At 53.1% G+C, this 24,830-nt stretch overlaps 8 protein-coding genes across 8 annotated transcripts; 3 read left to right on the forward strand and 5 right to left on the reverse strand.

The window, feature by feature from the left end:
- Nucleotides 1–2: 2 nt before the first annotated feature.
- Nucleotides 3–2,555, forward strand: CDEST_03384 (Putative Ecd family protein). The gene is made up of 2 exons (XM_062919543.1): nucleotides 3–717; nucleotides 784–2,555. The coding sequence occupies exons 1-2, from the start codon at nucleotides 462–464 to the stop codon at nucleotides 2,424–2,426; spliced, it is 1,899 nt and encodes a 632-aa protein (XP_062775594.1). The 5' UTR covers nucleotides 3–461; the 3' UTR covers nucleotides 2,427–2,555.
- A 124-nt stretch (nucleotides 2,556–2,679) lies between these two features.
- Nucleotides 2,680–4,047, reverse strand: CDEST_03385 (uncharacterized protein; the record flags this gene model as incomplete). Its single annotated transcript, XM_062919544.1, has 1 exon — nucleotides 2,680–4,047. The coding sequence occupies one exon, from the start codon at nucleotides 4,045–4,047 to the stop codon at nucleotides 2,680–2,682; it is 1,368 nt and encodes a 455-aa protein (XP_062775595.1).
- A 3,354-nt stretch (nucleotides 4,048–7,401) lies between these two features.
- CDEST_03386 (Putative THUMP domain-containing protein) lies at nucleotides 7,402–8,670 on the reverse strand (the record flags this gene model as incomplete). The annotated part of the gene is made up of 5 exons (XM_062919545.1): nucleotides 7,402–7,542; nucleotides 7,604–7,744; nucleotides 7,799–8,293; nucleotides 8,352–8,519; nucleotides 8,602–8,670. The coding sequence occupies 5 exons, from the start codon at nucleotides 8,668–8,670 to the stop codon at nucleotides 7,402–7,404; spliced, it is 1,014 nt and encodes a 337-aa protein (XP_062775596.1).
- A 593-nt stretch (nucleotides 8,671–9,263) lies between these two features.
- On the reverse strand, nucleotides 9,264–12,395 carry CDEST_03387 (Putative thiamine pyrophosphate enzyme, TPP-binding, thiamine pyrophosphate enzyme, central). The gene is made up of 4 exons (XM_062919546.1): nucleotides 11,229–12,395; nucleotides 10,460–11,163; nucleotides 9,877–10,406; nucleotides 9,264–9,813 (listed from the first exon to the last, which is right to left on the reverse strand). Exons 1-4 carry the CDS (start codon nucleotides 11,413–11,415, stop codon nucleotides 9,510–9,512), a joined length of 1,725 nt encoding a protein of 574 aa, XP_062775597.1. The 5' UTR covers nucleotides 11,416–12,395; the 3' UTR covers nucleotides 9,264–9,509.
- Nucleotides 12,396–12,754: 359 nt separating this feature from the next.
- Nucleotides 12,755–13,892, reverse strand: CDEST_03388 (Putative ERV/ALR sulfhydryl oxidase domain, sulfhydryl oxidase ALR/ERV). Its single transcript, XM_062919547.1, has 2 exons — nucleotides 13,578–13,892; nucleotides 12,755–13,495 (listed from the first exon to the last, which is right to left on the reverse strand). Exons 1-2 carry the CDS (start codon nucleotides 13,718–13,720, stop codon nucleotides 13,057–13,059), a joined length of 582 nt encoding a protein of 193 aa, XP_062775598.1. The 5' UTR covers nucleotides 13,721–13,892; the 3' UTR covers nucleotides 12,755–13,056.
- Nucleotides 13,893–14,675: 783 nt separating this feature from the next.
- On the forward strand, nucleotides 14,676–15,683 carry CDEST_03389 (Putative tetrapyrrole biosynthesis, uroporphyrinogen III synthase, uroporphyrinogen-III synthase; the record flags this gene model as incomplete). The annotated part of the gene is made up of 2 exons (XM_062919548.1): nucleotides 14,676–14,976; nucleotides 15,052–15,683. The coding sequence occupies 2 exons, from the start codon at nucleotides 14,676–14,678 to the stop codon at nucleotides 15,681–15,683; spliced, it is 933 nt and encodes a 310-aa protein (XP_062775599.1).
- A 761-nt stretch (nucleotides 15,684–16,444) lies between these two features.
- On the reverse strand, nucleotides 16,445–17,639 carry CDEST_03390 (Putative transcription factor Nrm1/Whi5). The gene is made up of 2 exons (XM_062919549.1): nucleotides 17,503–17,639; nucleotides 16,445–17,441 (listed from the first exon to the last, which is right to left on the reverse strand). The coding sequence occupies exons 1-2, from the start codon at nucleotides 17,590–17,592 to the stop codon at nucleotides 16,446–16,448; spliced, it is 1,086 nt and encodes a 361-aa protein (XP_062775600.1). The 5' UTR covers nucleotides 17,593–17,639; the 3' UTR covers nucleotide 16,445.
- A 3,039-nt stretch (nucleotides 17,640–20,678) lies between these two features.
- On the forward strand, nucleotides 20,679–24,753 carry CDEST_03391 (Putative jacalin-like lectin domain-containing protein). The gene is made up of 4 exons (XM_062919550.1): nucleotides 20,679–21,834; nucleotides 22,014–23,748; nucleotides 23,805–23,931; nucleotides 23,987–24,753. The coding sequence occupies exons 1-4, from the start codon at nucleotides 21,478–21,480 to the stop codon at nucleotides 24,081–24,083; spliced, it is 2,316 nt and encodes a 771-aa protein (XP_062775601.1). The 5' UTR covers nucleotides 20,679–21,477; the 3' UTR covers nucleotides 24,084–24,753.
- Nucleotides 24,754–24,830: the final 77 nt, after the last annotated feature.

Consider the following 24,830-nt stretch of genomic DNA (forward strand, 5'->3'; position numbering starts at 1 on the left):
AACGAATGTACCCCAGTGGCACACAAGCGGGGCAAGTAATTGCTCGTCTGGAGCAACTGCAAGCAAGGTCTCCTTCCCCAAATCCTTGGGCCCCTTTCGTTCCTGCCTGGGCCAAAAGCAAAGGGCATGGGCGGTTCCAGGACTCCGCCAGGTATTAGCTCACTTGTACCGAGAATTAGGTATCGATCTCACTAGGGAACGCCTTGACTACGTATCTCAGACCATGTAAAAGCGAAAACATCGGGTCTGGGCCATTGGGCGGCGACTTAAGCACTCCACTCTCACGTCGCCAACGACCGCAGCTTTTTGCGGCTCTAAGCGGACCCATCCTTCCCAACGACTAAGAAAGAGAGTGACGACTATCAGACACGACCGCTTGATTATATTCAGTCCCACAACTGTCGCTTATGTAGGACCGAATCGACGACAGAGAGACAAAGCATCTGAATCATCCACCAACCATGGCTGGGCCGCAGCAAGGGCGACCAACGAGTAACGGTGACGACGACGCTGACGTCAACAACACTCAAATACTGTCGGAAAACTGTGTTCGGTATTGCATTTTCCTAATCGACTCCAACGCCCAGAGTGACCAGAGAAAACATCTCTCTCGTCTTGAAGACTTGCGCAAATCGGCCTTGGAGCTCACAAACCGCCTAACAGCGGACTACATTTGGCAAAAGGGCTCTCTCACACTTGATGTGGTTACCTCCGAAGGTCTGACTTGAGCATGCCAAAAGACGAAAAGAAGAAAGCTTCGATCCATGGCTGACGTTTGACTAGGCCTAACCTTCCTACAAGGGACAACCGACTACGCAGACGCCATCGAAGACGAATGGTTGATAGTCTACGTCCTCAGAGAACTCTCCAAAACCCACCCAACTGCCTGGGTGCGCGTATTCGACGTAGATGGAGAGTTCCTACTGATAGAAGCAGCCAATGTTCTTCCAAGATGGTTGAGCCCAGAGACGGACTTCAATCGCGTCTGGATTAACAACGGCCGCCTTCGTATCATCCCGCAACCATCTGAGTCAGGCTCAAAGTCGATGCTACTGACGTTGCCGGATGCCGTGCGCATCATCAAAACTGCCGCCGACTCGCTGGTTCTCTCAGATCTAATCGAGGCTGAGGCATTCTATCGCCTCGAAAAGTATCCTGGTCAGATTCAGAACTCTTTGCACCACTCTCTCGTCACAGTCCCTCGAAGACTGGCTCACGTTCTCCACCTGAGCCCCAAGGCTGTCGCTCCGGCTGTGGAATCATTCTATCTTCGTGATGCTTTGGACCTGAGGGCACTTTTGTCTCGAGTCAATGATCTTCAATTTCCTCCGAAAGATCTTGTCACGCTAAGTGTGAAATTCACCCGGGTGTTGTTTGCTCAGCTCATATCCCAGAGGTTCGATCCTCCTGTCCCATGGGCTGGTCTGATTCAGCAAGCAAAGGGCACGGAACTAAAGCGCCTGGAAATCGGCATGAAACTCACGTGCGGATTTGAAATCATGATGAACAACATTGGCAAAATCGACAGTCGCCATGCACGAGAGGCAGGTATCATTGTCGAGGATCTCAAAGAGGATGGGGACTCGGTGCTTCCTGCGGATGAAGACATTCGAACATGGAAAGATGCTTTTCGAGAAGACGACGAGTCGTGGATGGATATCAACTACGAGGATTTCGAAAATGAGCTGTCGGGACGACGTAAGAATGAAAATTGCAGCCGGCCGAAGTCTGGATTTGGGGATGCTGCGACGCAGGCAGACCTGCGGAAGATTGTTTCTCGGTTTGAGGCCTTTTTGAACGACGAAAGCGCAGGACTCGATGGCGCCGAGGTCGACGAGATGGACATGGACGATGATGATGACGATGATGAGAGCAACGGCGACGACGAAGAGGACAAGGCGGTCAGCTTTGACGAGGTAGAGTTCTCTCGAATGATGAGGGAGATGATGGGATTGGCACCGGCCGAGCCTGGTACCACATCAACATCAAGTGAGTCGGCTGCAACAGCAAACAATACCATACAACCAGGGCTGGGAGAGCACATGGAGGAGGAACCCGACGATGAAGAGCTCCAGAAGCTAGCTTCTCAGCTGGAAGCAGAGCTCAATGCACACGGCGCTCTTAGGTTGAGCCAGCCGCGGAACAAGGTTTCTACGCTTGAGGACAAGGGCAAAGGCAAGGAGAAGGCCCCTGTTGGCTCGAGGAACATGTCGGCGACAGCTGACCATGTGGCTACCGACGACGAAGATGAGGACGATGGCGACAACGGAGAAGTTGACATTGATTACAACCTGGCGAAGAACCTTCTTGAAAGCTTCAAGGGACAAGCAGGCATGCCAGGCCCTACTGGCAACATCCTAGGCATGATGGGACTGCAGCTCCCGCGAGACGAGGACGACAACGACACTGGAAGCAATGAGAAATGAAAAGTCAAGTGAGCCGAAGACTTTATTATGTGTCGCCCCGCACATACTCAAAAGACAGTGTAATCTTCGAGATCTCCCAGAAAGAAACTAGCAGCCGTACGCCAGGCTTCCACCAAAAAAAAAAAAGGGGGGGGGGGGGGGGGGGGGGATGGAGAAGACTCAACAAGTTTATACATATTCCAACTAAGTATGTCATGAGAAGTTTCACCTGCTACATTATCTTCATGCAGCCAACCAACATATAGCTAATGGTTTAGTCGTCCTCGGCACCGCTCTTGGATCGTTTCGCCGGGCTTAACTCGCCGCTTGATCTTCTCCCTCTTCGAATACCATTATCGTCTAGGGCGTCCAACTGTGCTAGTATGGTGTTAAGCCTCTTCCGAGCCTCTAGCTCACGCCCGTGGCTATCCTTTTGTGGTCGAAAGTATCCTCTGGCGATATGGGTAACAGTGTGGTAGCAATCGTATAGGAGAAGACGGATGTGAGCACTCTCCTTGTCCTCGACCATGTCCGAGGAAAACACAGGCTTGGTGGTGTCTTGAACTCTCCCGTCGCCGCCGAAACCCGCAAGGAATTCACTGCTCGGGTCGCGACCGAAGTTGAGCGCGAATAAAGGATCACCAAAGATGAAATTGCTCCAGTCTTTCATTCCGGCCATGATAACTTCGTTCTGGTGACAGGCAGTAAGGGTTGCGGCATCTTCTGATCCTGACTCCACCTCTTGGTCAGGGTCCTCTTCGCTTTCCTCATCGCCACCATTGCCTCGAAGGGGGTCTGTCAGAGGGAACCTTGTGTTGCTTTGTGCAAGAGATGGGGTGACTCGTCGACGCGACCTCAGGGCGAGTGTGTTGATGTCCTTCCCGACGTCAACGGCCACAAGTCGAGGTGTCTTAATCCCGTTGAGTGTGTATTCGAAGCGCTTGAAGTGCCGGCGAATAGTGCCGTACCCCAGCATAACCTGCATATCCTCTCCATCTCGAAGGACAGCTTCCAACATGGAGTGGAAGGCCATGGCCCAGGACTGAACCCCTCTGGATTCCAGCAGCCTCGCGTTCACGTCTCGTCTCGCCGGCTTCGTCGGGTCTGCCGCGGATGGTGACGCAGCTGAAGGGAGAACGGCAAAGGCAGGGCCAAACCGACCGGTTGGGGATACATGCTTGCATAGCTTCCTATACAGCTGCCCGGTTTGATAATCAATTGTCCTACGCTCTGAGGGGGAGAGTGGCGGGTTAAGTTCGGATATCGGGATGCCTTGCGTCGGTCTAAGAAGATTGTATTCGAGGCCCAACTCATTTGTTGCCGCCGTATGTGTAATGAGTGTAGGTAGTAGAGCACATAGCTCCTTCGCCGCGTCATCGATGGTACTTCCGGCCCCTTTCCCCCATCTGACCAAATCCGACGACATCTCAAGCAGGTCGTCTGGTTCGGGGGTTCGCTCCTGGAGAAGAGGCTGCTCGACAGTCTTGCCAGCAAGCCATTTCAAGACGGCTGCCTCCGATATGACGGAGGCGCGTTCAGATCGAAGGAGCCTGACCATGGGCGGCGGAGGGACGACGAGAACAAGGCTCGTTCCGTTGGAGACCTTGACTCCATAGACGCGCTGGCAATGGACCGGAGGCATTACCTGAACTTGCTGTACGGTTGCCTGGGGTACTAATCGGCTTATAACAGCCTGTATTGGCTTTACTGGGGGCGGTGCGCACATGGACGTCGCCGAGGTTGGAGTGTGGCACGGTTTCTGCCCTACGGAAGGTCGATGTGTGGCGGACGGGATGTTGCAGGTCTGCGGAACGTTCTCGCAGGCGATTGGTATGCAAGGTGAAGTCGAGGTATGATTATGGTGACACTGACCAGAAGCCATGTGGAAGGGGACGGGTGCCAGTAGCTAGATATAGCGAGCCCCTTTGCCGATCCCAAAACGAGGATGTTGCCGGGATGGAGACGATAGCGATGAGCATGAAGACACAGACAGATCCGGCCGGGGTTTTCGGACGTCGTTGCGCCAAGAATGTCAAGAGAGTGGTCCAATGGCAACAGATGCCTAGCGAGAAGGAGTCAGGGAGCGGACAAGCGAAGCAAGTAGGACTGTGAGACTGTCCACCACTCTTTGGGGGCCGAAACACGGTGGGAACGATGCTAACGCTGGACTAGGCTTATAAGAGGGGCAGGGACAAGAAGACAGGCAAGGAAACAAGTAAAAGAACTGGCGAGTCAATGGTAGAACGGGGGGTAAGGGCGGTCAGGGACTCGGGCACGTTTAACTAGGCGAACAAAGCGAGGCACATTGAGGTACTAAGGGTGGTGGGCTGTTAATGTTGCGGCTGCATACCAAACAGTCCCTGTTCGGGGAGCAGGACTAGCTGGTTGTTGTCGCAGCATAGAATCGTGGCGGTAGCGAGGATTCGTTTTGGCTGGTCTAAGAACGTTCCTGTATGAGCAGATATGAATATCCAGGTAGGCTAGACCGCAAGAGAGTAGTAGTGGCAGTCTAAGGCATGAGGTGAAGACGTGAGTGAGGGGTGGCCTTGTCCCATTAGGGCAAGCGAGGATCTTGGGAGAGTACGCCAACGAGAAGAGTGGCTAATGGGAAGGCGCAACAGGCGAGCAGGATGTTAGCCGGCTAGTCGACGGGTTCGGCGATGACGGGCGAGGAGACGTCTTCGCAAGAAACGCTGGGGAAGAAGGGGAAGGGGCGCTCAATGAGCGTGAGAGGAATAAGCGAGAGAGACAACGCTAAGGAATGCCCATGTGCCCTCATGGCAGAATACATGTTGGGTTGCTCGTCTGATGCATCGCAGAAAGCGGGTAAAGTTGCGCGCGCATGTGCAAAAATATGCCTGTAAGATTCCCCGTACACTATACGCCCACACATCTTCCATCCCTTCCTCCTTCCTTCGGGAAAGGCAAGCACGAGCTCGGCGTTGAGCCCGATCAGACGGTCGATGTCGATTTCAGAAGCCCGACGGACAGAGACCGAGAATGTGTGAGAAACGAGATATGGGAGGATGAGATGGGGCAAAGGGGGTCTTTCGAGATGCAATATGCCAATAGGTTACGGAATGCGTGCCACTTGTGGTCAACTCAAGCGAGGCCGCATAAGACAGTGCCCTTTTAAGAAGGACTGGGAAGAATCAGACCCATCGTGCTGCCGGGGATCTCCATATCCGCATGAGTAGGATTTAAGTGATGCTCAGACGCACTGATAGATGTATGTCTGTACGGCATACCCATGGTGGATGAGTTGTAGCTCGGTATCCGAAGCTTTGCGCTGCAAAGCGGAAGCCTAAAAGCGGCACTGGGTGGCATCTCGAAGTAATGTTGGAGATCCTAGGTACAATCCCGCCAACCCATCATAAGGATAAGATGGAAGAATGGAATGAATGGCATGGAGGCAACCTCCACTAGTATCGTTGGGGGTATTCGACCTAGCCGCCTAGCCCCCCCTCCAAGCCACGCCATGCGTTAAGAAGCGAGCCGGGAATTTGGTGATTGGACACCGTCAAGCGAGGATGGTCGGACACAGGCGTCTACCCTGGTAACCCACCGACCGAGCCCAGACCCACCACTTCCCTGCCTACGAATGAGGTACCTACGATGTACATACCTTGCTGATCATCTTCCGGTATAATTGGCGATTGACTAGCCGTACTCTGTACATCTACCGCCTCCGGCATCTGGAAGCAAGCACGTTGAATGTTCGAATACTATGATGTATGTATGACCCTGCTTCTGCTTGGCCCTAACGACTAGAGTCCAAGCACGCAAGCAGCAGGATTCTACTATACAGCAAAAACTCTCAACATCAAAACACCATAACGCAACGATTCATGAAGCGGGGCGGGATGGCTAGGATGCGTCAAGCATCCTTCAACCTACATACAGGTAGTATTCAGCCACGCAGGTTCATATCCATGTTTAAATCCATTTACGAGATGTATCCCTTCACTGCTAAGGGTCTGGGATTTGCATGCATTAAGAGTCGCAGTTGCGTCCAATCTCAGCTCCTCCAACTCGATCCTTGAAAAGCGCCTCCGACCTAGTTGCATGGGAAGAAGCTGACTAGAAGCTCGGAAGCTGCTAGCTATCCTGGAGACTCGTCAAATTTATACAAATAAGGCTTAGTCCCTTTGGAACGACCTAGGTGCGCTTGCACCCCGCTCTCACTACGGACCCTGGTTCATCTTGGGAACTTTGGAGACACCGTTGGGACGCGAACCTAATAAGCCCTCCCCTCTGTTGCGCAGCTTTTGACTTACTATGTTACGTAATGCACATGACCTTGAGAGCAACTGGTCAGCTCCTCGCATCCGACTTCGCCTCAGAGACACGCAAGAGAAACAACGGGCTTGCAGCTTGCCAAAGAGAAAGGATGGAACAGAAGGAGGGAATGGAAAGCATGGGGAGGGGTGGCACTGAGACTTGGTCCGTCTCGCCCAACGCCGTTCCCATACATTCGGATACGTCCGGTGCCAGCAGCCTGGCATCGTCTGCTTCCCTGGCCAGTTTCAGCGCTGTATTTCCGAGTGGCTTGAAATAATCTCCGATCCCGTGTCGCTTCCGCAGACGCGGAATGGGCTCGACTCGGCGAGCTTCCCCCAAACTGCACCGACGAGTTGGCCAATCGCAACCTTAAACGTCGATGGTATATATGCGTCAAAGCAGCTGATGCAATAGGCTTAATCGCTGCATCGACCTCGCGTCTGTGGAAAATTAACCTAGCCGCTTGACCCCTCGGTGAGTTGAAATCAAGATTGGCGGGATGAAGCCGTGGGTGCCACTTCTGCGGGCGTCGCAGTCGTCATCATGTGTTCCGCAATTCCAGTTTAACTAGGTTGTCTGTCCTTGGCTGCCTGTGTACTTGGGTTTCTATCCACTAGAAACGTTGCACCAGCTATCTTTTCCGGCCAAAGTACTGCGAGGCAACAGACTGTACCCTTCATGGGCACCAGTGAGTGATGTGCCACGGCATACCCATTCATGCCGCCTTCTCCTTCGGCTCTTTCGTTGCAACATCCTTTGGTTTCGCCCCAGGAGATGCTTTGTAGAGCTCGTTGACGTTGAGTTTCTTCAGCCCGTCCCAGTCACTACTCTCGATGACACTCATCCCGCAGAAACTCTGCCAAATCGGTTAGTAAACGGTTGGCGAGACTCATCTAAAACACAAGCAAGTCACTTACCTGAAATACGTCGACGAGCACGACCTTGTCGGGATTGGTCAGGTTGACTTTGTGTCGTGGATTGACGGTCTTGGCGATTTGCTTGATGAGTTCGTCGCGATCAAGTGAGGTGTTGCTGCGTATCGAAGGCCGGATGGCGTACTGTCGACATGTCAACACAATCTCGGCCCGGAAAATCGGCGCCACCAGACTGACCGTGAATGCGGGCCTCTCATCCTTCCTCGGCCCTTCTGCCACGGTGTCCTCCTTCTCGGACCCCGCTTCACCCGGAACCTCCTTATCCTCGTTACCGGCGACCTTGGAAGTGTCATCCACCGTCAACTCAAAGTGGGCTGCCAAGGCCTTTCTGGCCACTCTCGCCACGCCGTTCTCGGATGCCTTGTCGACGAAAGTCACTGGCGTCAGGCGGTTGATGTATTTGGTTTTCCGCTCCTTCAAGTCTGTGCAAAGGCTGGCATCTTGGCATATCCGGCGGCAGAGCTCCACGGGGTCAACGGGATCTCTCGTCTTCATGAAGAAGACACATTCAATGCCGGCCTTGATAGCTTTGAAACTGCGCTTGGACCTGGTTTTGTTGTCGGCAGTGATACCTTCAAGCTCCTTCTTGATGGAAGCCTCGATGTCCTCGTCATCGTCGTCTGACTCGATCTCTTCGCCAGGAGGGACAACACCATACAGCGTCTTACCATACTACAGAGACAGGTACGTTGGTGAGTAAAAGTGTCAAAGTGGCGCCGAAGAAACAAACCTCATCGCAGAGCATATTAAACTCGCTGATTGCTTTCCCGTCCATGCCTCGTGCGAATGTGACCCAGATGCCCTTGTCTCCAACTCCGAGGGTGACGCCCTTGTCTTGGAGACTGGCAACCTTGGCCTTGTGCTGAGGCGTCTGCCATGCACCTGCACCCTTTCCGCCCTTTGCTTTACTGGTTAGTCGAGAAACTACTCACTTGATCCATTGCAATATGGCGTTTCGTCCACTCTGGTACGTAACGGACCTTGCTTCTTTTTGCCGGGTGCATGTTGCCGCCTCCCGAGCCGGGCTGCTTCCTCTTGGAGTCCGACATTTCGATAAGGAAGGAGTGAGCTATATGACGTTGAATGGAATGAATGTAGATGTACAAATCTGTATCAGTACTTAAACGGAGCTCACGTAAGGTAGGTGAGTAGAAACCAGACGGTGGATGGTGATGGGAAAAAGCGGGTTGCGATGCGGAAAGGGCAAAACGTGCTACACCGCTCTGACCGGGGTGGAAGGATATGAAAAGTAAGGATCCGGACCCGGACCCGGACCCCTGTACCAGAGATGCCAGCTCGTACTTGCCAAAAAAAGTAGGAAATGACTGCTCTGAAGTAAATGAAACCTCACCAAGATGGGATTTGCCCACAGAACAGATGGATGATAGGTGAGCATCAATTTCGTCTGATCTACCATTGCACCGACCAATTGCTCTGCACACGGGTTGGAGAAGAAACATCAACCACGAACCCGTTTAGCTCAAGGGCACATTCCGCAAAATCCGCGGTATCCGAGTGGACGGCTTCCTCGGGTTACAAAAGTACTCCAGCGCAAGTGAAATAATGGTTGGACATCAATTTATGATTCATACATTCTGATCACCTGTCGCAACCACGCCTAGTGCGATGGCTTGGCGAGACCATACGTGGAGGGAGCTTAGTTCAAGAGCAGAAGATGTGATGTTTGGACGATACTCTCTTACACCAACCAGGTCGGGCGGATTATGTCTGCAACATGCACACATTCTCGGAGTCTGTGTCCATATGACGCTCAATTGGAGACAAGCAGACATTGGCCTGCGTCTACTACAGTAACCGTTGTCAACCTTTGCACCAGCTCATGACTTCCGAATACCCTTTCTTAGTCCACATGTATTTGCCATTCACCTTACTCGGCCCTCGCATTGTTCCTTGCACTAGCCTCAGCAGTCATGATGAGTGCCCTTGGGGCATCCTCCTTGGGAAGATAGAGCTCGACAAACTGCAGCGTCGTGGGGTTGTTGAAGTCGTTGTCGGTCAGGAGCCTCTCCAGCTCATCCTTGGTCTTGACGATAAACTTCTTGACTGTCTTGTCAGTGCCTCCGAAAACGGTCGCGAGCTCTTTGTACTGCCACTGGACGATGTCGTTATATTCGGCCTCCATTCCATGGATGAAACGCTCAATGGTATATCCGTCGTTGCAAATAACGAAACTGAAGTCAAGTGTAAGTATACAGGGTAGATACGCGGAAGCGGGAGGGATGACCTAGACTTACATTGTTGTGTTCAAGCCGTGGCGAATCATCGTGGTGACCTCCTGTGCCGTGAGCTGGAACGAGCCATCGCCCACAAAGAGAATGGTTCTCCGATCCTGGTCTGCATCCTTGGCAGCAAGCGCAGCACCTTGAGCTGCGCCGACAGACCAGCCGATGCTTCCCCATAATACTTGGCTCAAAGCTGTGACACCAGCGGGGAACTTGGTGTCCCAGATGCCAAAGTTTGCCGTGCCGGTCTCGGTGACCACAATGTCGTTCTCGCGGAGGTAGTTGCCAACCCTCAGCCACAGATAGGCTTGAGTGATGGTTTGTGAGGGATCCGAATTCGGGCTGGGCACCCTCTTGATCACCCCCGTCGATGCGGTAATACTTAGTTGGCCCGGGTCAAGGCGAGCGATAACCTTGCGTAGGACACCCCGCATGGTGATGCCGGGGTATTCGGAGTAGCGGACCCTGGTTTGCGTGCTGTGGAAGTCAATGGTGTTGAGTTGTGATGTCCGGTAGGAGAATCCAGCCGTGTTGAAGTCGCTCTGTGATACGGTTAGAGACGAGTGTATTACTCAAGCTAGCATCGTGAAATCACCTTGAGACCACCGACGGATAGAATCAAGTCCGAAGACTCTACACGCTCAGCAACGTCGGGTTGCGAGGCGGTCCCGGCGTAGACACCGCCATAACTGGGGTGTGTCTCGTTTACGGCACCCTTGCCCATGGGAGTGACGAAAACAGGAATCTTGGTCTTGTCAAGGAGTGCATGAACCTCGGGCAGAACGCGGTGACGGATGGCACAAGCGTCGATGAGCATGATGGGCTTCTTTGCGGCGTGGAGCGTCCTGAGAATGACATCAACAACGTAGTCCTCTCTGTCGGGATCATTGATTGCTTCTTCCAGGTCGATGGGCGTCTGCAGTCTTTCGCCCTCCACCTTCCTCTGGACCATGTCGGTAGGAAGCATCATATAAACAGGACGACTGCGGATCCAGCATTCTCTGAGAGCATGGTCGATCTGGTTGGCGATTTCAGCTGGATTGTTGAGACGGGCAACATCGCACGAGATCTGAGAGCTCATGTTGGAGAAAACGTTGAAGTCTCCGTTGCCAAGAGTGTGATGCAAGAGCATGTCATTCTTTTGTGAGACGGTGGACGGGCATCCGACAATGTGGATAACGGGAATGTGTTCTGAGTAGGCGCCGGCAAGGGCGTTGATGGCCGAAAGCTCGCCAACACCGAAAGTGGTGATGATGGCTGACATGCCCTTGACACGAGCGTAACCATCGGCAGCATAGCCTAGCAAAAGTATCAGTATGATGTGAACCATGGCGGTTATTGGGTAGGATTATTTGGGGGCTCACCGGCATTGAGCTCGTTGACGTTGCCAACCCACTTCAGACCGCACCCAGGGAGATAATCGAGAGCAACGAGGTTGAAGTCGCCGGGAAGACCGTGAACTGAGCGGATCCCAACTTCGTGGAGTCTCCGGAAGAGATATTCAGCGACGTCGACGGGCTGCGACAGCCCCTTTGTTCTGATGTCAGTCATGACTGAGTCGGTGGGAGATGGCTAAATCTGAAAGGAGAGATACGATCTGATGTTGGTACGATTATTGGGTTGATAAAATGATATTTAGTGCGTTTGTTTTTGTCCGGGACGGAACATACTTCTGGTCCAAAGCCAGAGGCAGACAGGTTTATATCAAGTTCATCACTTAAAGGATGGCGATATCGCTCTCGGTCATTCGATGCTGTCGGATGAGCCAACCAGGATCACCTGGTCAGGCCACTGGCCATTGCGAGATGGACTGACAGTGCCATCGGCGATGAGCGGTAGCTTAAGGTAGCGCAATGTCCATGTAGTCTCGGTGGAAGTGACAGGAAGACTCGGGAGGTGGTTGGTTGAACGTGGGTGGCCAACAGGTCGCGACATCTGACAGGATCCATGAAGATTGGGACTCGTGGGACTAGAAATGGGGCTGGCAGCAATGCTACCCGGCCAAACATAGCCGAGAATGGGAAGTCAACTGCAGACCGTGGCCTGCTGCAACAAGAATACATGAACGAACAAAAAGACAGGAGTGATGTAATCATCCACGCCACACAAAGAGAAGAGTCACCAATACACCGGGCTCATGCCGAACCAGGCTGTTGGGAGGGGAGGGCGTGCTGAACCCTTGGAGGCTCAGGAGGCAGAGACCACCTTCGAGGCTCATAAAACCCGAGAGAGTAGGAGGGGAAAACGGCCATATTTCACTTACAAGAGAGACATCATCTACCACGACGACCTGGAATGATGAACGGGTGTTGCTGCTCTCAACACACTGCACGGGTATTGCTGATGTCCCGGTATGCTGCTGCCGATCCACGTCGTCTTTCTCCTTCCTCTCTAGCTGGGCGAGACACATAAGCTCCATACCGACGAGCGGCATCTCCGTCTACCCTGCCTTGCTGGACTTGCCCGAGCCGCTTGAATGCACTACAGAATGCTCAATCTTTGATCTGTTTCATTGCATTCATACTGTGACTTACCGGGGTGCAGAACACTTTTTGGGGTTGTTTTAGCGGCCTGTCCCGTCATACAGGCTCTCCCTCTCTCTCTCTCTTCTTATTCCCGCAACCTTCCCACATGATCTGATGTTGGCACCAGGCTTCGGCGCTGCTGCGGTGCCACCCCATCTAAACAACACACAGGAGAACCATGCGAATTGCAGATCCGTGTCCGGACGCTCCCATTCTCGCGGTATCGGACCACCGCTCGAAGACCGGCTTGCCTCTCGCCGCTGTTTGGTACACGTTAACGGCATATTCCATCTTGGTCAATCGTATTATTATACTCAGGACTGTCAAGTATCAGATCATTCTTGCGCACCAGCAAAATAAGACACAACGAATCTGCACAAGTGAGTACGAAAGTACCACTCGAGCAGGACTATTTGAACGCTCAGGCGAGAAAAGCGTGATAGCAAGGGATCGGAGAGAGGGCAACAACCAGCGCAAGCGACCTGCTGTGCTATATTGGGGATACTGTGAAGTGTGTTCTAGATATCATACATACCTGGCCCTCAAGAGGAGAGGTACGGGAAGAAGAGGGAATAAGGAGGGAAGGTGTCTGTCAACCCATTATGTTGGTGCAGATGCTCGTTCGTCCCCCTCCACCTTGGTACGAAACTTCTCCAAACATGCCGACTTAGTCGCAACTGCCGTCTTTCCAGCCGGTGCGCCATCGCTCCTCCCACTTACTGCAGTCGAATTCTTTCTTCCCTAGCTTGCGGTTGACCTCATTGTGTGCCTGACAAAGCCAATCGCCAAACTCGCTGCGTCCCTCCACCCGTAGCCTTTCTTTTTGCATGTATGACTGGAAGTCTTCGGCGCACACCCAGCAGGGGTACAGCTTTGAGAACAGCCTCATGAAGCCTCGAAGGTCCTCCTTCTGCGTCGATGAGGGCTTCTCGGGGTATGTCGCAGCAATCGAGTGCAGCAACTGCCAGGTGCCACGCCCGAGGCTCTCGACGTCGGGTGGGCAGTCATTAGCAGGCCCCGATGACACTGGTGCACCCTTCTTTACCGAACCGTTTATCTGAGAGGCCCAACTGGAGAATGCGCTTTTGGATGAGCAAGATCGGCACCTGATCAAGTTCTTCGTCAGTTGTGTTTGCCTTCCCGAAAGAGGTTGTGGCAGAATCCGCATACCCAATGGGAATCACTTACGGCTTGCCGTCCGGACCCAAGACCATTCCCTTGGGCAAAGGCTTGGGTGGCTCAGGTGTCGTTGTCGCCATCGCTGTCGTAGTCATTGTTGCAGCTGCGGGAGAGGCCCCCCCCGCTTGGAGTTCTCGCTCTGCGTCGACCATAACTTGTGAATCTCACACGCAAGTGTTCACTCTAGTCGGAAAGAGCCGAAAGAGTACGACGAACCGCAGAGAACAAAGTTTCAGTGCGACGGGATACCTGGATCGGGAGAATTAGGGAGCACGATCTCACTCTACGGGATTCTGTCCAGCGAAATTTGTAAGCTTTGAGGTGTCTGTTTGTCCGTGGAATATTCGATAGCTTCCTTATCGATTAGCTCTGACAATGTTCTGCGCTAACGCGCACAGTGGTGATGCCTGCCCCTGACGTAAGATATTCGACTGATACCTTTGGGTACCTTACTTTTCCGACTTTGATGGGGGCACGGCCGCTTTGTGGATCCCATACCGTCCGTCAGTCAGATGAGACGGGATGTGTCGTTGCAAAGAGGCTACAAGAGGTCACTTTCTTTCGACGGGCTTAGTTTTCTGTCTCTTTAGGCCGTCAAAATACATCGATGGTTGTTCTTGGGCACGGAAATGTACAGCTGTTCAAGTTCCTCGTTCCAATCAGCTTGGCGGGCTTGGAGAACCATCGTCGAAGGCGGTACATCAGGCGAGGAGGGAGATTCGGGAAATACCAGCTGCGTAATCCGTGACAGCGACTATTTCTATCCCATCGCAACCAACGTCTGCATATTTGGTTGGCCAGGAGGAGGGAATTCCAGGGCTCTGGATGCACCTGGAGGCCATCTCTCTTTCTGCAGTGGACCACTTTGAGCCCCGACGACAACGTCTTCGTGACTTACCTAAGACAGTACGTAACTCTAGTTCAGATGGATCCGGCTCCGGCGGGGCAGAGGTACTAGCCATGATATCCCTCGAAGTTACTGTTCAGATAGATCCAGACCTGCCACTTCGCGACACTGTTGGTATCGCGGGCAAAGAGCCGTTGTTGTCCCCTTCCTGTATCGTCCCGTTCGACGCATTTTGGCATCAGCCATCAACAAGCTCGGAAATGGCCCAGAAATCCTCATCACCTTTACCGGCCAAGGTGCCAGTGCTTTTACTCAAGACAAAGTCTGCCCCGGGTGACTCGTATGAGGACCTCTTCACTCTCGAAAACGAAGGGCCGGCCTTCGAGCCGGAATTTGTCCCAGTCCTGCATCACACCTTCCAAGAGCCTGGCATGGCTGCAGTAAGGGATGCATTGCACCGTCGCAGGGTGAACAGTGGCGCAGATGCATCATACGGCGGCCTGATCTTTACATCGCAGCGAGCCGTCGAGGCGTTTTCGAGCGTGGTTGCGGAGAAGAAGGGTTAGTTGGGCTACCGTTCAGCTCCAGGCTGTAGTCTCTACATTGGCAAGAGAGCGGAGCTGATGGAATTGATAGGTGTCGACGAAAAGTGGCCTCATCTTCAGGACGTGCCGGTATACAGCGTCGGTCCGGCCACCACCCGAGCACTCAGGTCCGTCTCACAGGAGCCGCCGTTGCAGATTTTTGGCGAGCATACCGGCAACGGCGACGCCCTGGCCAAGTTCATACTGGAACACTACGGCCAATGGTATCAGGGCCAGTCAAACAAGCCTCCTGTGCTGTTCCTCGTCGGCGAGCAGAGGCGGGATATCATTCCCAAGACCCTCATGGATGCGAATTTGCCGAGTGACCGGAGGGTCCAAGTGGATGAAGTCGTCGTATACGGAACGGGTGAGATGGCATCTTTCCCCCACGACTTTGCAAAAGCTCTCGAGGCCACCGAGGATCGGCCGGCGCGCTGGGTCGTCGTGTTCTCGCCGACAGGCTGCGACAGTATGCTGCGCGGTCTTGGGTTGCTGGATGAGTCTACAGGCAGGGCCAAGAGGGACGGGCTCCAGGAGCGCAAGACGTTCATTGCAACCATTGGTCCGACAACAAGAGACTATCTCAGACGCACGTTTGGCTGTGAGCCAGATGTTTGTGCCGAGGAACCAAGTCCAGACGGCGTCAAACGTGGCATTATTCAATTCATGAAGAGGCACATTTAAAGAAGCAGTTGCGCCAACAACCCCAACATGTGACGCCGATAGGATTCGAACCTAACTGACACAAGTATTTCTCTTTGCTCCACAGTTGACATTTCGGAGAAGGTGTGGGCATACATATTCATCACGTCACCGGTGTCTTGAGCGCTCACATTGGCGATGCATGTACGGATATGGTGTAAGAAGCCTCAAGGTGTAAATATTTGTAGACACATAGCGCATGGCGAAAGCTGGGGAGGGCACAGACGAACATGGATGATACATGTGTTGATTGGCTATCGATTTATTTGGATGGGTCTGACGCGGACGCGAAAATTCGCGCATGTATTTATTCTACGCGACGACCTAGCAGCAAGTGACGCGTCGCAGCTCTTGGGCGCGTAAATTGTCAGAGGACCGGATCCATTCCCAACCATGAGAGAGGGCAAGGGAAAAGGAAAAACGAAAAAACCCCCTGGTTAACCAGGCACAACTTCATCGAAGCTTTAGCCCGGCCGAACGACACAATTAACAGATATTGGTCCCGCTTCGTAATAATAAGCCCCTGCTCCCCAGCGAAGCTTCGCACAACTATACATGTGGCAGACTTGAATGACCATTTCCCTTTGAATGAGGCAAAGAAGACGCGGAAAGAGGTAAGCAGTAAGAAAGGAACTCGTCGCCGCGATTTCGTAGGCCGAGCTGCGCAAACAAGGCACGTCGCCGTCCTGGTATCATGTACAATAGAGGGGGAAATGGGAAGAAAAAAGACGCCTGCTGAGGCTGTTAAGCCAATGGCTCGTCAAACGTCAATCGCCTTCTTGCCAGACTAACGGGGGTCCTTGCTGATGAGATAGCAACAGGCGTCTTCCAAGCCTTTTGCGCGGGGCTTGGTGTGATGTTGACAAACTCTGCAAAGTCAAAGCCTTGCCCTGGCGTGTTGGGGAACATGTTACCCCCGCCAGGTGTGGTCATGTGGGATGAGGGAAGTGTCATATCGCGGCCTACCTTGGACGGCGGCGTCGAGGGGGGTATTATTCTGGTCTTGGCCGATGGCACAGCGGGTGACGGAGAAGCAGCCAGGTACAGCAAGAGGTCGGCGCCCTCTTCTCCAGATTTGACGGGTGGCTCAGCATTTGCGCCCCTCTCTCTGTTGCGACGGTTGGGGATCACACGATTGCGCATCGGTGGCGTTGTCGGGGGCGAAGAACGAATGTTGGTAGCCCTGAACGACTGCGCGGGCAATAGATCATCTTCGTCGTCCGAGTTTGCCGCAAAGTTGGGCGATACCAGATCATCTGCCAGCTTTCGAGCTCCTTGAAAAAATGAGACATCGGGGCCGGTAGACGTAGTGAAGTGCTGCTGCCTTCTGGGCTTGATCGGCGATGATTGTGCTAGCCGATGGCTCTCCTTCCACGACGTAGGATTATGCAAAGATTTCATCGGAGTAGGAGAAGATCGGTACCGCTTGCTCGGGCTGGACGAAGGACAGTCGAATGAGGCCATGTACGTTCGCTTGCGGTGACCAGTGCTTCCATTGCTCGAGCCGATGGCATCAGAGAACAGAGGAGCTTTCAACGGAGAGCTCATGAGGGTCCTTGTGGGATATGGAAGGTCTGAGGCGCTGGACGATGAGTCGGAGAGGACGTCGCCTTCGCACAACCTCCTCCGTCGCATTTCCTCTTCATACTTGGGTTCGATAGTGTCGAGAGTCAGGTCCTCCCAGCCATGCTTGGTCTTGAATTGCGCCAGCGCAAGTCGATTCTGCAGCCTTCGGGCTATCTGTGATAGGATTTGCAGTCAGATAAAATGCTGCTTCGAATGCGGTAGCCATTCGACTCACCTTGCTGACTTCTACCCTCTTCAACACCTTGTCTGCCACCTCTTCGGGCTGCTGCTTCCATGGAGAAGACATGACGTGGAAGCCGGACATGTACAATACCGCTGATGAGATTGTCGAGTCGTCACGGGGGAAAGAAATCTACCTCTCTTGGTAGGCGTGATCCGAGAGGCGCACTGTCCGAGGTAAGCTGCCGTGGCCCAAGAGACGTTGCCCGGTCTCTGTGGTTTCTTTGCTTTGGCTTAGACGGGAAGACTCTGTGTTGGAAATAGAAGCCAAAGATTTGATCTTTGTGGAGGTGGTGGGAAGCCGTGGCAACGGTGGAATCGGTATGAGAGAGGGGTTGGATTGATCTTCCGGAATGTTTGAGGGGAAAGAATGGGCGCAGCAGGTAGTACGTGCGGCCTCAAAAATGGTCGTCAAGAGAAAGTCGGGGTTTTCCTGGTTTGAGAGGTATGCATGGCAAGGAGATTTTGCGCTGCTGGAGGACGAAATGAAGCGGGATGCTAGACGTAGACGGAGAAGGAATGGTGAGGACGAGTGTGAGGATTCCCGTCAGCGGGCAAATGCAGCGCAGTAAGTGGTCCGGCCTCAGGGAACGGGACGATGACCCAGAGGTGACGGGGGGCCTGAAGCAAAAATTAGACCATTCCCGTGGTAACCAACCTCTGGCTGGCAGTGTCGGGCAGCCCCAGCACCAGCCCCAGTATGCGTCCCAGAGTGCATTGCCTCAACGCCAGCTCATGCCAAACCTACCTAGCAGCCCAGTGCAGTGACATTTTGACAGTGGAGTGCCATTTCACACACGGAACCTACCTACCAGGTAGGTAGTTAGCTAGGTAAACAGCCAAAAGTACGCCCCCCGACCCAAGAAGCAATCAAACAGACAGAGAGGCGCCTTGCCCAAAATGGTGCCAGCTTCCCCTGCTCTGGCCAATGTCTTCTCTTGTCACAGCAACGGGACGAAAGTAGCGGCGAGCTATTGACTGATGATGCCCAAATCGACATAATGAGATGCCAAAAGCCTTGGAACACGAGCCAGCAGCTGTTGGGGCTTCCTTAACCCTCATATTAGACATGACAAAACTGAAGCCGACAATCGAACCGGGATCTCCAAGTAAATATTCACATGGCTGCCAAATCTCGTAGTCTCCCTACGAAGCCTGGTACAAGTGCTCGGGCACAGAATCCCTGGTGATGGTTTCAGATCCTGGAGGCTTCCCAAGGTCCCTTGGGTAAGTTCAATGACGATAGGCTGTGGACCTCGCAGTGGACGGACATCCCCGAAAACGAAGCTATTCGCACGGCCGCCTAGTGAGGGGGCGGCCAGTTTCAACCACAGCTAGCACTAGGCAGAGAGACACATTCTCGGGGCGAGAGTCCGGGAATCCTTTGGGCGTTGCATCCAGACATGGCAAATACAAGGTCGCACTAGGAAGACGATGACCAATGTTGAAGGAAGAAAGTGCTCTGAATGTACGTGGCCTGTGTCGAAACGACTCACTTATCCGACCTGGATAAGCAGTCTTTACGGCTCACTAAGTCACCCATGTTCCCGTCATGTGAGCTTTGATAGAGCCCATGGCCCTGAAACAGCATGCGCCATGTCAAGTAATGTTCGGCGTGGTCGACGGTGCTGGAGTTGACGGGCAATTCATGCAGACGATTAGTTTGAACAGTGTGCTGAAGCGGGCAACAGCGAAAAAGGCTTTTTTTTATAATTATTTTTATTTTTTACATTAACAGTCTGCCAATGGACGGCAAGGGAGGCGGGATCAATTTAGACCCCTGCTATGTAGACCAACATGCAAACATAACATTGCACATTCAAAGAGAGCCACTTTGATCCTCGGATAGTTAAGCGAGGAGATAGACCTACCGATACCTAAAGCCCACCTAGGGAGCGCAATGTGTCGCAAAACAGGCGTATGCGGGGGGTCTGAACGATTGATGTATCACCCAACACTTTCCCATGTTCCCTGGCGATGGAGGATGTGTCTTCATAGGCGCTACTGGACATGTTATGCGCCACAAATTCTCTCTCGCAACAAGTGGACAAACGCGCCCTTCCTCCCCAGTCGCAGCATGATGAAAGGAGCAGAGGAAACGACCAAGGCAAATCGGTGATCAAAGAGTCTCGCGCGACGGGAAGCGTATGCTCATGTACTCGGAAAAGCCCGCCGGGTCTACATCACGTGATCGTTTCTACTAGCATCGTCATGATGCCAAGGATATGATGATAGCTGCATCTAAAGGCAGTTTTTTCTTTCTTTTCACTTTGATCCTTTCCTTTTTCTCCCCGCGAACCCGTGGTCATGTATCAACGTAGCTGTCGTCCGAGGAGCCTGCTTGGGTTGATATCGCGGTTGGTTGTTGGAAACCTGGCAGACAGCCTGCCACTATTGTTAGGTTCCGTTCGTCAGGGTTGTTTCTTGGCACTGCTCGGACTTGCCAACTGCCAACCCATCGTCCATTCCTACAAGTAAAGGCGTCATGTGTGCCATGGCGTGTGCCTTGTGCCTGGTGCCTTGGCAACGTTCGACGCTCCCCATTCCTCATCCTACAGTAATCCTATCTTATCCCATCTCACCCACCCACCTTCGGCACTACTCCTGTGTCGCCGCGGTATTGACGACGCTGGCCCAGAAAACGGATCCCAAACCCACTTGCGTTGGTTGGGGCTTTCTCCTTCTGTAGGGTACCTGCCTAAGATGCTGACGAATTATTCACTCATCGTTCTTACCTTGCACCTGCATAAACCGCACAGTTCAAGGCGAGAAGTAGGTGGATTTCGCTAGACGAGTATCTGTGCTGCAGGTGTACCTGCCCGGGTACTTGGGTAGGTAAGTAGCGTACGTGCTTTGTAGAGTATGTACTATCTACGGATACATCCATGACAACTCGTTATCTTTTGGCGAGCAGCTCCTTCGCAGCCGCTGCGGGAGCTCCAGCCCTCTTCCTTGTCTTCAATCCCAGACTCCGTAAGGTCTACCCGCCGTCCTGTTTCTCTCCTGGCCAACAAAGTCCCTGTCGCAATTTCAACCCAGCTTGTTTCCCACTCTCGAAACAGACCTACGTCATCGATCAACTGCTGTTGGCGAGCTGCTGACCATTCCTTACTTATGCAAGGAAGTGAGCGACGCTCACAAGTTTTCTGTTGTTGTCCTGTATGTAGGCCACTCGTCCTCGTAATACACTCACCCACAACCCATGTGCTCCGTATCTCGAACTAGCACTCAGTATACGCTGCATTTGTACCTGGTCCAAATCTGTACCAAATTGGCACGCTTTCCAGATTGGGTCGTGGACGTGAGTGGAGGATGTGACCGTAGATGCGGATGTACGTAGTTGTGGACTTCACAACACTGATTGACAACGTCGATTGACTTTTCCCTTCGTTATCTTCCCACCAGGGCGTTCCTTTCTCTCTCTCCTGTCATCTTATCCCAACCCCATCCGATCATCTCATCTCACCTCAGTGCAAACTTACGCAATCCTGTTTGTGCCATCACTGCGCTTTTAGAATTTGCCATACTTTTGTCAATTGTACTTGTGGTTGCACATCAATCTCTTCGTGCCGTTTCCTCCTCCCCCCCCCCCCCCCCCCCCCCCCCCCCCCCACCCCCCTACATACGCACGCTCCCATCTCAGCGAACTTCCTTCCTGGCGTTGCTGCGGATGCCACTTGTTGATCAGCGAATTGACACAACATTCCCCTTTAACCGGTCTCGACTCATCATTGCTCGCTCCCAGAACCTTCTTCTTTCCTCGATGCTCGTTGTTTACTGAAGGGGAACCGCCTCGGATTTTGCCGTCGTCGTCATCATCGTCATCGGTCGCGAATCGGACTCCCTACTTCCGACCCCCCAATCTGCCGCCTCGCGTTTCTCCTTATTTCCCACCCCACACATGTCGGATGCCTCTCGTTGAAGTTGCTCTTCGTTTGCGGTTGAAACACCGTGCCCTTCGTTAAGAGCCATGGCCCCCTCCATCCTGAACTTCAGAGCTCTCCGTCGCCGTTCGAAATCCAGCTTCAAAACCGATCGCTCAAATACCGATGTTTCCAGCGATGCCAGTAACGCAACCACTCCGACCCCTACAAGCGGCGCCTCAACACCCCCCTCCATCGCCCAAAACTCCGACCCTTCTCTCAATCTCCAATTGAAGGATTCCAACCATCCTCAGGCGCGCCCGCCTCTACAGGCGGTGCCCAATTCCCACCGACAAAGCGTGTCTGGCATGACTGGTCTTGGCTCTCCCGTTATTAATGGCAAGTCGACATTGCCCGTCTCGCCGTATGCGCCGCGAATTGCCAACATCACCGAAAACGCCTGGGTAAGTGATCCAAGCTTGTGCTCAACATCGTGTGCCCCATGCAGTGCTACATTTGCGCTATTCAATCTCCAATTGTTCCGCCACTCCGTGCTAGGGGCTCAGACAGTCAGCCACAGACGGCCGCAACCGCAGCCAACGACTAGTTGCAGCTTCCGAGCGCTCTGCTAACCTCTGACAAGGTCTACCAAAAGGTTCTCCTAGTACATGGGACGATCGGCGACCCTTCGCACCATTCCGTCGACGGCAACCTTTCCGTAACTCGCCTTGACGATGGCTTTCCGCCAACCTCATGGCCCGTGGCCGACTCCCACTTCAAGGCCCTAGTTTACCTGCAGCCGGGACCCAACAAAATCCGCTTCGACTTTTCGAGCCCGAAGCTCCCCAACAGCTCTTCTTCGAACCCAATTCATGCTTCACATCTTACGGTGCACATGCTGCCAGCCAATAATTCACCTCCTTTGCAACTCGCCATCGTGGTTGCCAAGGACTCTCCTGAGACCTTTGACGCAGTCCCTGCTCGAATCGAGCGTGAAGGCAACGGATTGGAGACGGCAGTACGCAAGTTCCGCATGGCCGCCTATCTATGGCAAGCTTTCACAGCCGAGCAAATGTGGCGTAACAAACTTGGACGTCGCGTGTTCAGGTTTGAGGAGGAATGGGTCCCTGGCACTTCGAATCAGCGGGATCGCGACAACGGAACCTTGCGCTCCGAGGCCAGAATACACATCATCAGGTCGGATAAGACGGTTGCCGAAATTCGAGATCTCGAGTTGGCGCAGCAAAACGAGGAGGCCAGCATGAAGGGAGACCTCTATGGAATCGCTGCCGAAGCAATCAATCAATACTTCAAGCCTCTTAGCGGCCAGAAGCAGTACGTTTCCGTGCTGATGCTCGACACACAATGGGGCACGGAGACCAAGGTCGCAGGAGGGCATACAGCACTGGGAGGGAATACTGGCGGCAGTCTGCAGTTGGCCATTTTTGGATCGCACTGTTTGCAGAGCTACCCCACGAGTTTCGAGGAGGTCGTCCCCGCATTTACGGACTGCACTCCGACAGACCTCGACTTCGTCGCGGACAATTGCAACCAGACAGGCAGCTCGTGGGAAACAGCCAACGTTGGAATTGGTGCTCACTTGCACGAGACCGGTCATCTGTTCGGATGCCCTCACCAGGAGAACGGCGTCATGCTCCGCGACTACTTAACACTGAACCGCAGCTTCGTGACCCGAGAGGCTTACTGCACCAGGACCAAGTCGAAGGGAGGTTTGGTGCTGCAGGCTGACGAGTGTGGCTGGCACCGATTGGACTGCTTGCGTTTCCGCGCCCATCCGTGCTTCAGGTTGCCAAACGACCCTCCAATGAACGCCGACGACAGCGTGCATGCTTTTCCAGTGGAGAGTGGAAATGTGGTTGTGATGGCGGCGACAGGCATTGCCTTTATCGAGCTTCTTGCCGACGATGATGACTTTTGTCGACAGTGGATCGAATATCCCATCGAGAACGGCCCAGTTCAACGTCAACTTACCTTGAACGATCGCGAGCTGCGGGAGAGGCTCCCGGAGAACAAGCGTAAGGGACGACTCCGGGTTTCGGTCAAATCACACGGCGGTGGTGCATTGGATATTGACAATTTCAAAAAGCTTTGTTCCAAGGAGTCGTCGTTCAAGCTGACGCCTGGTCCGCTTGGCAAGACAGCCTACCGAGGCAAAGCTCTCGGGAACTCCGCCATGCAAGGCGCTGTTTCACAGGAGGTTGTCTTTGATAGTGCCGTCAAGCAGAACCTGGTACTGTCGCGGGTAATCTTATATCACGAAAATGCCGTGAACGGCATTGAATTCGTCTACGACGACGACTCAACACAGCTATTTGGCAAAAGAGGAGGCAAAGAAGGCGGCGACACGTTCGAGTTTGGTATGTTACCGTGCCAGCAAAGTACCAACCTATATGAACTAACTGGAGTTGAACAGACATTCGCCGCGGGGAGTATATCTCAGGCTTTTACGTTCGCTCAGGATCCTGGATTGAAGCTATTCAAATTCTTACTAGCCTGGGTAGGAGGTCGCCTGTGTATGGCAATGCCCACGGTGGATCTGCGTGAGTACACCGATGCAGGTTTAAGTTAACAACCTCGTGGCTAACCGCTTCCAAGACATACTTTAATCCCCCCGAGAGGATACACCATCTGTGGTGTAGCAGGCTCTTGCGGCGCCTGTGTTGATGGGTTTTCGATCCTTATTGTCCGATGAGGGTCTTATCATCCTTGGCAGGTGACGTCCCAGGGCAACTCGATTGTATTTACGACACACAGAAGGAATAGGGTGTTGATTATTAGCATCCATATCACAGGGGTTCAACGGCTTGTCAAGTCTATTTATGGGTTGGGTCCGCACGCCTTGGATACCATTTCTGGCAACGTGCGTTTTATACCGGATTAATGCGCCTAAACCGTAGTATATTCTTTTCTTTCTTTTCGTTGGCAGGCATCAGGAAAACACGCTCGAACCACAAAAGCCCCTAACAAATGAGGCATCTTGTACATAGGTAGGGGAGGGACGGACGGCATCATAGTATACATGGGTTGGCCGGCTGGCCAAGTTGACGCCGCCGGCGAGTGGCTTTGCGGCGGACAAAGGCCTGAACTGTCTCGCCGTTGTATCTACCAAACACAATAAATGACCACGTGCGTTCATCCAGGAGCACCGGCTGTAGGCTTATGGACTGCTTTAGAGCTTCTTGTGCCTTTGCGACTGGAATGTAAAAAGTGACTGGTGTTGGTATTGTAATACTAGAGTAAAGTAGACGGAGCAACGCGACCGGCTGAGGCTGGTTCCATGTGCTTGTTTCTTTACTTAACCGAGGTGAGTTATCTCAAATCCCTTTTTTCAAAAAAAGGATTCAAGGGGGGGTTATTCTTTGATAGCTAGGCAACGAGGGAGTTTGTAGGGAGGATCCTCGAGGCCAATGCAGAAGATGGTGAGGCAGTTTACGAAGTA

This window comes from Colletotrichum destructivum, chromosome 2, assembly GCF_034447905.1.
Source record: "Colletotrichum destructivum chromosome 2, complete sequence".
NCBI classification, from domain to species: Eukaryota; Fungi; Ascomycota; class Sordariomycetes; order Glomerellales; family Glomerellaceae; genus Colletotrichum; species Colletotrichum destructivum.